This window comes from Ahaetulla prasina, chromosome 1 (assembly GCF_028640845.1).
Source record: "Ahaetulla prasina isolate Xishuangbanna chromosome 1, ASM2864084v1, whole genome shotgun sequence".
Classification (NCBI taxonomy): domain Eukaryota; kingdom Metazoa; phylum Chordata; class Lepidosauria; order Squamata; family Colubridae; genus Ahaetulla; species Ahaetulla prasina.
The window spans coordinates 25,247,671-25,260,337 of NC_080539.1; the positions used below are offsets into that span (position 1 = coordinate 25,247,671).

At 45.3% G+C, this 12,667-nt stretch overlaps 1 protein-coding gene across 1 annotated transcript; it reads right to left on the bottom strand.

Annotated features, from left to right (window-relative positions):
* Positions 1-292: 292 nt before the first annotated feature.
* Positions 293-7,255, bottom strand: LOC131188476 (small ribosomal subunit protein uS10-like). Its single transcript, XM_058163786.1, has 3 exons — positions 7,065-7,255; position 6,713; positions 293-558 (listed from the first exon to the last, which is right to left on the bottom strand). The coding sequence occupies exons 1-3, from the start codon at positions 7,209-7,211 to the stop codon at positions 347-349; spliced, it is 360 nt and encodes a 119-aa protein (XP_058019769.1). The 5' UTR covers positions 7,212-7,255; the 3' UTR covers positions 293-346.
* Between the last annotated feature and the right edge of the window lie 5,412 nt (positions 7,256-12,667).

The following is a 12,667-nucleotide window of genomic DNA, read 5'->3' on the forward strand; positions in this document are numbered from 1 at the left end:
GTGCCATTCATGAGAATTTCACAAAATTGCCTTTTCCTTTTGAAATACATTTAAAACCAAAGGCTTTGTCATTGATTCTTGGATTGGAAGAACTTTCTCATGTGGGTTGGGTAGGTAAATGGCTAGGGTCTGATTGCATGATGGGTCCAACAAACACAGCAATACAAAATTCCTGATATAATTTTACATGTAATAATACCAATATTGTATTTTGCAAGCTTTTTTTTTTTTTTTAAAAAAAACCCAATGTACAAACTCTGCATTCTGCAATTCAAGATTCACTTCAGACACCTTTTTTTTTTTGGATAAAAACTTAACAGCTTTTATTGATACATATAACAATCATTTAAGCATCAGCAATAGTAACTTCAACTTCCACCCCAGGGTCAATGCTGACAGAAGTTATCTGCTTGACAATCTCTGAAAGACTGTATAAATCAATGAGGCACTTATGTATGTGCATTTGGAAATGGTCCCAAGTTTTGGAACCTTCACCACATGGTGTTTTTCTCGTAGTGATTCGCAGAGTCTTAGTAGGCATACGAACAGGCCCTTTCACTTTTAGATATATTTTTTTATTGAAAAAGTTTTACAATAAAATTTCCCCCCCTTACATCCCACACTCCTCCCCCACCCCCACCAACCTCCCCCCTCCCCACCCCAAACTTCTCAGAGCAGAATGCAATGTATACGATGACAATCATAAGCTAGAATACCCTAATTATCCATAAATTCCCATCCCTCCCCTAAAACCTCAACTCTCCTTCTCCATAAAGAAGAACAAAAAAAGAAGGAAATGTTCGTTCGTAAAATATTTGATGTTTCTTCATCCAATAATTGTTCTAAATATAGTCAGTCCATCTTCCTCATTCTGGTATATTTTCTTGTGGGTTTTCAGTCTGGTACATTGAAGTTTCCAACAAGTTCAATATTTTTAACCTCTAGTCTTTGATAACAAACATATAATCCATCTTCCAATATTACACTAGCACCATCACAATAAATTACAAATATTTTATAACCATTTTAACATTTTAAGTTTAACTTTCAATTTTTATCCAAAATAGATAAATCCAGCATATGTAATAATAACAGCATAAATATAATACACCCACATTTGACTTACAGGCTCAAACAAATGCACATTATCCTTTCTATTTGTTTTATGTTCAGAAATTTTTACTTACAATTTACCCTTTCCCATAAAAGGAAACACTTTTCATCTGACAATGTTGCTTCTTTACTCCTTGTTCTTTTTTAAAGATTACCATCCTTTGCTCCTCCCCTGCTATTTTCTGTATTTCTTCTCCCAAAGTTACCGGCTCAATTTCAAATTGTGTTTGCTTTACTTCCTTCTCCCTTTTTTTAACCATTTCCACTTCACCTCCCACCTTAACTTCTAAATCTGGTAAACTTCCAGCCTTCAATACCTCAACATAAAAAGCTTTTGCTTTGGTAACTGTGTTAAGACAATACTTCCCTCCCATATAATTTACTGTTAGTCCGGCTGGCACATTCCATCTATACCATACCTGGCGGTTTCTAAGCTCCTTTACCAAAAAAGCATATTCTTTTCTGTCCCTCAATATTTTGGAAGGAATTTCTTTCAACACCAAAACCTCTTGACCCAATATTTGAATTTTACTTTTATAGGAGGCTTGCAAGATTTCACTCCTAAGCTTCCTAGATGTAAAATAAATCACTATATCCCTTGGCAGCTGTCTCTGCCTTGCCACCCATGAATTAACATGGTAAATTTTCTCAGTCCAATCACCTGTGAAAAGGCTTCTGCAAATATCTTTTTTAGATTTTCTTGCTTATTTTCTTTTAAACCTCTCACCCTCAATGCAGATTCCATTGTTTTATATTGTAATAAAACCCGTTCTTCATCTGCTTTATCCACCTTGTTCTGAAGCTCCTCTATTTGACTTTTTAAATTCAAGTTAATTTGATAAATTGCATGCACTTTTCCATCCAGCTTTTTTATAAATTCAATCATAGTCATAAAGGCTGACCTCACTTCTTCTTGTAAATCTTCATTCTCAGCTGTAGCAGAATTTTTAATTTCCAATACTTTCTCCTCAATTTCCTTAAGTTTTTTGTCTCGAGCAGAAATTTGAGCCTTCAGAAATTCGTTCAACTCCTCTTGTAGCTTGTGTATTTGAACTAGCGAGGCAGCTCCCTTAGAATCAGCAGGCTGTATTTGTTTAGAAGCCATCATACTTTAACTTTATAAATTGCAACAAAGTCAAATCTTTTCAAGCAACTTATTTGAAATGGGTAAATCAGTTCTATAAACCTTTGGCTTTTCTCTAAGATTTCTTCACTTAAATATAAAATCCATCAAATTTCAGCAAAGTTAATAAGGCACTAATGATGTTAATTAATTTATTTATTTATTTATTTATTTATTTATTTATTTATTTATTTATTTATCAAACTTATATACCGCACCATCTCCCGTAGGACTCAGGGCAGTTCACAGGCATATTAAAAACAATATAAAAACAGTATAATAAATAAACATTAAAACCCAGTTAAAACTAAATATTATCATAGCCTGATCACTAAAAAGTAAAAACCATTAAAATTTAAACTAAAAGTAAAACCCCCATTAAAATTTAAACTAAAACATTTTGTTCTTAGGCTAGTCCCGCACGCTGAAATAATAGAGTCTTCAGTTCACATCTGAAGGTCCGGAGGTCGGGGAGTTGTCGTAATCCCGGAGGAAGCTCATTCCACAGGGCTGGTGCCGCCACAGAGAAGGCCCTCCCCCTGGGGGTCGCCAACCTACATTGTTTGGTCGATGGCACCCTGAGGAGGCCCACTCTGTGGGAGCGCACAGGTCGTTGGGAGGCAATCGGCGGCAGAAGGCGGTCTCGAAGGTATCCCGGTCCTAAGCCATGGAGCGCTTTAAAGATGGTAACCAAAACCTTGAATTGCACCCGGAAGACTACCGGTAGCCAGTGTAGGCCGCGCAGGATAGGTGTTATATGGGAGCAGCGCGGTGCTCCCTCTATCAACCGCGCGGCCGCATTCTGGACTAACTGGAGCCTCCAGGTGTTCTTCAAGGGGAGCTCCATGTAGAGAGCATTGCAATAGTCCAGGCGGGAAGTGACGAGGGCATGAGTGACCATGCGTAAGGCGTCCCGGTCAAGGAAGGGGCGCAACTGGCGATCAGGTGGACCTGATAAAAAGCTCCCCTGGCGACGGCTGTCAAATGATCCTCTAAGGACAGCCGATCGTCCAGGAGAACGCCTAAGTTGTGCACTCCCTCCCTGGGGGTCAGTACTTCCTCCCCCACAGTCAGCGATGGTGTAAGCTGACTGTACCAGGACGCCGGCACCCACAGCCACTCAGTCTTGGAAGGGTTGAGTCGGAGCCTGTTCCTCCCCATCCAGACCCGTACGGCCTCAAGACACCGGCCCATCACCTCAACGGCTTCATTGGGGTGGTTCAGGGTGGAAATGTGCAGCTGAGTATCATCAGCATACAGATGATAATCCACCCCGAAACCACGGATAACCTCACCCAGCGGCTTCATATAGATGTTGAACAGGAGAGGCGAGAGAACAGACCCCTGAGGCACCCCACAAGTGAGGCGCCTTGGGGTCGACCTCTGCCCCCCTGCCAACACCGTCTGCGAACGGTCAGAGAGATAGGAGGAGAACCACCGATACACAGTGCCTCCCACTCCCAATCCCCCCAACCGTCGCAGCAGGATACCATGGTCGATGGTATCAAAAGCCGCCGAGAGATCTAATAGAACCAGGACAGAGGAACAACCCCTGTCCCGGGCTCTCCAGAGGTCATCCACCAACGCGACCAAAGCCGTCTCGGTGCTGTAACCGGGTCTGAAGCCGGACTGGAACGGGTCCAGATAGACAGTTTCCTCCAGGTGTTGAGGAAGCTGATTTGCCACCACACTCTCAACAACCTTCGCTAAGAAGCGAAGGTTGGAGACTGGACGATAGTTCGCTAAAACAGCCGGGTCCAGGGAGGGCTTCTTGAGGAGGGGCCTCACCACCGCCTCTTTCAAAGCAGCGGGGAAGACACCCTCCAACAAAGAAGCGTTGGTAACTTCCTGGAGCCAGCCTCGTGTGACCTCCCAGGTGGCCAGCACCATCCAGGAGGGGCACGGGTCCAATAAACATGTGGTGGAGTTCAACCTGCCCAACAACCTGTCCATGTCCTCAGGAGTCACAGGATCGAACTCAGCCCAGATAACATTCTCAAGACCTGTCCCCGTCATCCCACCTGAATCTATCCAATCAGTGTCCAAGCCGTCCCGAATCTGAGTGATTTTATCAGACAGATATTGAACAAAATCCTCAGCACGACCCTGTAAGGGGTCCTCCCGAGCTCCCTGTGTGAGCAGGGAGCGGGTCACCCTAAACAGGGTGGCTGGGCGATTATCTGCCGATGTGACGAGTGCAGAGAAATAGTTATGTTTCGCCGACCTGATCGCCACTAGGTAGGTCTGAATATATGACCTTACTAGTGTTCGGTCAGGTTCGGAGCGGCTGGACCTCCAGGCGCTCTCTAGGCTTCTTTTCCGGCGCTTCATCTCTCTCAGCTCCTCGTTATACCAAGGAGCTGGTCGAGTTCGTCGCCGGGTCAGAAGCCGCAAAGGCACGACGCGGTCTAAGGCGCCAGCGGCCGCCTCATCCCAGGCGGCCACCAGCTCCTCAGCCGAGCCGTGGGCTAACTCCCTCGGAAATGGCCCAAGCTCCGTCAGAAACCTCTCAGGGTCCATCAGGCGCCTGGGACGGAACCATTGAACCGGTTCCGTCTCCCTGCGGTGAGGTGTAGTGGTCCGAAAGTCTAGTTGAAGGAGTAAATGATCTGACCATGACAAGGGTTGAGATATTAATTCCCCTAACTCCAGATCATTTAGCCACTGTCCCGAGACAAAAATCAAGTCCAGTGTGTTACCCCCGACGTGGGTGGGGACCGCAACTACCTGGGTCAGGTCCAAGGCCGTCATGGAAGCCATGAACTCCCGAGCTACCATTGACGAATCGCCCGCTGACAGCAAGTTGAAATCCCCCATGACCATAAGTCTGGGAGTCTCAACCGCCGTCCCGGCTATCATCTCCAGCAGCTCGGGCAGGGCTGCCGTCACGTAGCAAGGAGCCAAGTACGTGATCAGCAAGCCCACCTGCACCCCCCGGCCCCACCTCACGAAGAGGGTTTCACAACCGGCTATCTGCGGGACAGCAACCTCCCTCGGATCCAGACTCTCGTTAATGACAACCGCTACCCCCCCACCCCTACCCTGGGCCCTCGGCTGATGAAACGCACGGAAACCTGGCGGGCACATCTCAGTGAGGGGAACCCCCCCCCCTCCGTGCCCAGCCAGGTCTCCGTAATGCCCATTAGGTCCGCTCCCCCCTCTTGAATAAGATCGAATATGAGGGGGGCCTTATTCATGACGGACCTAGCATTACATAACATCAGTTGAAGGTCCAGGTTCCGGGGGATATAACCACTCGGGACCTGAGTGAAGCCTAGGGGCCCGGAGTGCGGTATCGCTTTCAAACAGCGAGAACGCACTCCCCGAACATGATACGAGCCCCTGCTTCCGCCATACCTGCCCCTCCCACTTACCGTGCAGATGGAATTGCCCTCATGTGGTCGAGCCTTAACCTCCTCTAAGACCTCCATTTTACGAACCTCCAGATCGTGAACTTTAGAAGGGACTAGCCTAACCCCCTGTGGGTGTGCCCCCTCACCCACCCCACCCCATAACCCGTTTGTTGATTTAGATAAAAATTTACAAAAAGCTGAATTTAAAAACCTCCTTAACCCTCTCTTAGAAGCATGCCACCTCTCGGGATTCCAAAATCCGTCATCAAGGTAGGCCCTCGATAGAGAGGAGGGCCACACCCGCGAGAGGGGGGCATCTCGTAATGCAAGAAGCTGGTTATGTGAAAAAGTCATCAGAGTCTGAAGAAGTGGTGTTATCCTGGTCTGTCGAGATCTTAAGCGACAGTCGTTGGGTAAAGCCCTTAGCAGGGAAACGGAGAGATCTGAAAAAGTGCATGGTATAGACAGCATAGTCCTAGGTGGAACTAAGATGGTCAATCACCCAGGTTCTCACGAAGATTCCAAAATAGAGAGAAGAGCAGCGACCGTCGCCGCTGCGAGACGTCTTCCGCGATAGCCACGTGCCATCGCCGTCGTCACCGCCCCGGCATCCAGCAGCCGCTCACGGAGCCATTCTAGGACCCCCCAGCGGAGCCCCCAAGAGGCCACAGGGCCCCCCCGAAGGGGAAAGGGGGGAAAGGGCGAGTCAGTCACCGTCGCCAACGCCTTCAGGATACCACTGCCGGCGTCACAGATGTTAAAGGCAACCCCCGTCACCCCAACACAACACCCCCCCAAAAGCAGGGGCCCCAAGGCCCCAAAGGGCCCCGTCGGGTACCCGGAAGGGCTCCACAAGTTTCCCAAGATGAATAGGATGTTTAAGGGCCAAGGCCCAAGTGTGTCCAAAACAAAACTGTGGGCACCGCTGGCTCCCCAGGAAATAGATTGCCAACAGAAGAAAACATCTGCGGCTGTCTCCCCCGACAAGTCAGCAGGGCCACAGCCACCCTCAGGGCCCGCTCCGCCTTCCTTTTGTTTTCATGCCTCATTAACCAAATCCGCCATTTTCCTTCTTCTCAAATACCTTTCGAAGATCGAGATTAGGTCTAAGGCATACATCCACCCTGCCTCTTGCCTCCACTCCATCTGCTTAAAGTAATTAGAATATCTTCATCTTGATAGCAGAGATGTTTGCAAGCGCTTTGTCCTGCAAAAATGCAGAAGCTTCCCGGATCTGGAGCATTTGCCAGGTTTAAACAGGGAGCTCTCATCCTTCGAGCCCCAGGAATTATTCCTGGAGCTCTTGGGGAGCTCTACCCCCACCTGGCTGCTCACCTTTCCCTCTTCTCCTGAGGGAAAGGTTTTCAAGCTGCCAGACAGCTGATTTGTGCTGTCTGAGCAGCTTTAACAGAATCACGGGGGAGGCGGTCCAAAAGGACCATCTCCAACGCGTGCGGAGCCACCCAAAGTCTCACTTTTAGATTTTTCTCTTTAGCACCTCTGATGAGATCGGCACAAACCTTTTCAAGAGACTTCACACTGCGACTTGTCAAAGTAATTCTGATTCGATGAATTGCTACTTCTTGTTCCACAGGGGCCTTCCCAATATTTTTAAATGCCATAGTTGCCACGAAGCCTTCCTGACCAACTTAATCCTGGCTGAAGTGAGCACAGAGGCCCAGGGAACAGAGGTGAGTCAGGAAACAAAGAAGGAACCACAGCACAGACAACCACCCCCCAAAAAAGCTCAGAGACCACTTTCATGAAGCCAACATGTGGCAGTGGGAAGACTAGTGGAAGACCAACAAATTGAAATTCACTTGATAGTCTCAAAGATGTTTATTCAAAAAGCACAATACTTTTTCCTTGAGGGGAAAAAAACATAGTCCAATTGGCTTATGAAAAAGCACCTTTTTAAGACAACCATGACCTGGATGACTGAGAATCTCCATAGACAAATCCACTTGATAATGCCATTTCTTGTTTTGGAAAAATGCCAGCCAAGGGTATTGTACTCTGACAATGTTTCCACCTATATTGGTAAAAGCATGCTTATGTATTTAAGTACTTCGGTATTGGCAGAACTCTCGAATTCAACCTCTTCTTTTTAATTACATTTAACAATGTATGATTGAAGCTAGTAATTGTTTTAGGTTTTAGAGGATGTTCTAATAGAATGTTGTGACTTTTAAGAAGCCAGTTCTGTTTCAACTTTGTTTCAAGGTGAGTTACGTAATGGTTTATTATCTCAGACAATTTGCACACAATTGGCACCCAACATCTCTCTCTCTCTCTCTCAGCAAGAGATTATGGAGTACTTCAAAAATGATTTGCCATAATTCTGGGTCACAACAGAAAGCTGGAATTTGGCATATTCAGAGCTGGAAACATGCGAAATCCCTATAAGGAAAGAGGAGAATTATAGTTGCTTGTGTAGCAGAACACTGGGGCAGTGGAAGACCGAGTTTGAAGAGCAGATCTTCTCACCTCCAGCTTCTAGGTATAAAAGACTAGGATTGAGCTGCTAATGATCAAGGAGAGAACCAATTTAAAATTAAAGAGAAATTTCCTGACAGTTAGAACAATATTAAATCAGTGGAGCAATCTGCCTCCAGAGGTTGTAGGTGCTCCAACTTTTAAAGAAAAGATTGGACAACCATTTGTCTGAAATGGTATAGAGTTTCCTGCTTGAGAAGTGGGTTGGACTAGAACAGGGTTGTCAAACTCAATTTCATTGGATGCCGCATCATGGTTGTGTTTGACCTTGGGGGGCCCAGTGTGGGCATGGCCAGTTCAACATCAGGGCGCCTTTGGGGGCCCAAGCGTTCTACCAGCAAAAACAGGCTCCTGAGCTACATTTTTGGCTGCAATGGCTTCCTGCAACCGTGTGCCAGCGAAAATGTAGCAGTTCCTCCATTTTCACTGGCAGAGGCACCACAGGCTAGTCCTTTGCTGTTTCCAGGGCAGCCCCACGGGCCAGATCTAAGCATCCCGTGGGCTGGATCCAGCCCCCAGGCCTTGAGTTTGACACCCCTGGACTAGAACCTTCAAGGCCCCTTTCAATTCTGTTACTCTGTTCTGTTAAATCTGATTTCAATTACTGGAGTGATTACGATATTGTGGATGCAGCAATAGGGTACAAAATTCGCTTTTCAATGCCTCCAAATAAAAGAGCAAGGGAAAGAGGGAAAGGTTTTGTTGTAATGGAAATGGGTTTTGTGCCTGTGTGTGCATGCCCAGAAAATTGACAGAGGTCAGTGAAGCAGGAGATTGACATAGTATGGTAGTGCCCTTGTGGCATCTCAAAGCAGAGTGCTTTGTTTTGAACAACCACACTTTACGGTTGTTTTATCAAAGGCTCAGTTGAAGTGAAGTACCTCTTCAAAGCTTTGTATGGGCCTGTAATGCAATTCTCTGTCATGTGTCCCTTTATCGTTGAACACAGGCACAGGCTGCTGGGGAGGAGTCTGTGTTGTCTGCATCTCAAACTGAAGCACAAATGGTTCCTGTAGTCTGTAGTCTGTAATTTTTTTCAGGAAATCCATTCATACTCCACACCATTCAAAGGGTGTTCATCCCAAAGTGCACAGCTAAATGTGTAACTAGCTAAACATCCCACAGAAAGCATAGCTCCACAGCACAGTGCAAGTCCACTTGCCTCTTGAAAAAGAAGCTTTGGGGCAACCATGACCTGGGTGTTTGAGAATCTCCATAGACATTCACAGAATCAAGTTTTGTGCCTGCTGCTTACCCTTATTTATCTTTTTTATTCTAGTTCCTATGAACCCTTCAAGTGTAATGCATCCAAAAACTACTTCCTCTTGTATGAATTCAAATGATGGAACTTTGATTGAAGTAGACCCTTAGTGTTCTGTCCTCCCTCGCCTCCGACCAAGCGATGGCTTAATTAGCCGGCACTATCAGCCCTGGCAGCAAAAGAGCGAGAGTCTGCCAAGTGGCTCCGTTATCTCCCTTGACGCTAATAAGTCAAACAGTACTTCAGCTCTTAGTTCAGCAGTTAATTTGCCTGCTATGAAGAGACACAGCAGCTCTGGCTGCCTTTATATGCTGTGGGGTGTGGCTCCATGACTCAGCACTTCCTAGGCCTGCCCCACCCCTGCTTCTGTTGTTCCCTCCTCTCCTGCCTACGAAACCTAGGATTCAACCAAGCCTGATTGTTGTCAGCTGGGTCTGCAGGCATGGCCTGGGGAGGGGAAAGAGTCCAGGGATGGAGGCCTCGTTATCTCTTCCACCTGGCCTGCTTCTGGCTCCTGGAGCTGAGCCAGGGAAGCCGGTGCTCCCGAGGTAAGTCCTGACGGCCCTTCCCCCTCACTTTCCAAGTCACTTTCTGGCAGGAGGCCTGGCTCAGGGGGCGCAGACACAACACTTAGCCTCCTTGTGAACATGAGTCCATAGTGTACAATGGGCACCAGATGACAAGTTAGTCAAGTAGATAGCACTGTAATTGTAGGCTGTTGGATAAATGGACAAATGACTGAGGCTCTGAGAAGGCTGATAGAGTTTCAGAATCAACCTATTGATTTTTCTCATCTGACTTCCTTGACTTTATCTAACCAGCCACATGATTCCTTGAGGATTTTGGACCATTTAAGTTATGTAGATTCATCACTTTTCTAAGCAGAACATACATTATCATTCCAGTTGATTGACAGCTGACTAGACAGCCCTCCTTGGAGTTTCTTCTCTGGCAGATAGATACTGGTATGGCTACTAGTGCTCTTGGTCTCATCCTGAATATCATTTGACAGAATAAATTGTTTTGATCAGAAATAGTATTGGTATTGGTGAAGCAATTTTAGATCCTACACTGTGTGGTCGCTGGAAGCTTGCGATCTGTGCTTCATAAAATCTAATATCTAGGATTTAAAATGGCAGGCAATAAAACAAAAATGTCAGTTTTCATTTTGGAATGTCTTTTATTTTAATGCAGCTTTGGAGATTGATGGCCCCAGCAATAGCAGTCTCCATTTATTCTCAGGTGACTATCATTTCTTCCAGCCAGGCTTTTTAAAGGGGTAACGAGACTGGAATACAGAATGAAAGGATCCAAAGAAACAAGCCCTTAATTGATTATTGATAATAAGAACTTATCAAATTTCACAACTTTGTTCATAAATGCAGTGGAAAGGATCTGAGGTTGGTATGTTCTTTTTAAATTGAATCTAAGAAAAAGCAGAAGGAAAACATTCATCAAGTAAAAGGTTTTGAGCATTTGATGTTCAAAAGCCTGTGGTGCTGAATGGAGATTATGAATTACTAAGAAAAAGAACCTGCAAATCCCCCCCTCCCCATTAGAATAGAACTGCAGACCAATTTTTTTTTAAAATGTGTAGAAAATATAACAGGATAAACACTTGTAACTTTAGATAAGGTGTGAAAGCTTTTTATGCCTCTGCTAATTTACCTGATAATAAATTGTCTGCTTTCATTCACATATAAATATCCCCGATTAAACATTTCTTGCTAAAGATAAGTATTGTGTAGTGTACTTTGAGTTGTTGTTCTTTCCAGGAGCTATTGTTGCATGTATTTGACTCCAGAGAGATACTAGCAAACTTCATTGCCAATGTGTTCAATCCACTGTAAAGTCTAACATGCCCAAATTCCCTTTCAAGGGAATTCATAGAATTATTTTACATCTTTCTGCCTACCTTATTAGGAACAAATAACTGTTGATTTACAAAAAAACCCCACAGCCTTATCCACAGTTGGTTATTCCTGATGCTCTTCTTTAAGAATTATACAAGGCAGCAGACCAAACAAAGAGTGTGTTTTTAACCCTTGTAGACCCTGTGATCCTTAACATTTATCTATTTTCTAGTTATTGTTCTGTGTACTTTATTCTCAATAATAATGGCTCCTAGCTTCTTCTATTGTGCGTCAAAAATATGGCTTTGGTTATGATGCTAACACTTGCTAAATGCTACTCTTTACTATCGGACAAAATATCCTTCTGGGTTCAGTTCCAAGTGGGGAAAAAGACACTGGATTTATGGAAGTTCTTTGGAAAGAAGGTTTATTGATGAATAGGATCACATGGCTTGACTTCCTGAGCAGAAAAGGGGCAAGATGCTTGGAGGGCCTTGATTTTATGCCCTCTTTTGGACCCTGCCTTAGAGTTTCCTGTTCCTGTGTAAGAAATGCACTCTGATTGGTGGTCAGACTCCCGGGGGGGGGGTCTTAGCTAACTTTGTAGGCTGTCTGTCTCCCAGGCTTGGTTGAGCCTTGCTGGCTAATGCAATCTCCCCAGGTGTCATGTGGTGAGTTCTGTTGCTAGAGGGCTAATCCTATCTTTGTTATGTAGAATGAACTGGCTCAGGCCTTAATGGCCCATTAATAAAGTATGGGGGGGTGAGTTTCTGCCTCCCTTTTAGGGGAAATATTCTGCCTTTTTAATATTACCTTTAATATTACCTGGTACCTTGTGTTGGAAGAAATATCCATCTGGGTTCAGTTCCAAGTGGGGACAAAGACACTGGAAACATGGAGGCTGCTTGGAAAGATGGTTTAATGGTGGTCAGGATCACATGGCTTGAGTTCCTGAACAGAAAAGGGCTGAGATCCTGTGTGCTCCCTGGTTTTATGCTTTTTCTGGGCTTTGAACTTTCTGGGGCATAAGAAGAGTACCCTGATTGGCTGTCAGATTCCCAGGGGGTGGGGGTCTTAGCTAGCCTTGCTGACTGATGTAATCTTCCCTGGTGCCATGTGGTGAGTTTCAGTTGCTAGATGGGTTCTATTATGATGCAGATGATGGCCCATTAGCAAAGGTGGGGGGTGCAGGAAGTTGCAGGGAGCTGCTTTGTCTTTAAAACATGTTTCTCCATTTCTCATCCAGGGAAATATATTCTGCCTTTTAAGTATTTTCTAAAATATTTCATTCTTGTAGGAGGGGGGTAGGTGCTAAATTCCTACACTTGCTCAATAGTAGTACCTGTGAGAGGGATCTTGGAGTCCTAGTGGATAACCATTTAGATATGAGCCAGCAGTGTGCAGCAGCTGCTAAAAAAGCCAACACAGTTCTGGGCTGCATAAACAGAGGGATAAAATCAAGATCACG

What these genes read in the sequence shown, in the direction of transcription:
- LOC131188476 (XM_058163786.1), bottom strand. Translation starts at nt 7,211, where the DNA reads ATGGCATTTAAAAATATTGGGAAGGCCCCTGTGGAACAAGAAGTAGCA.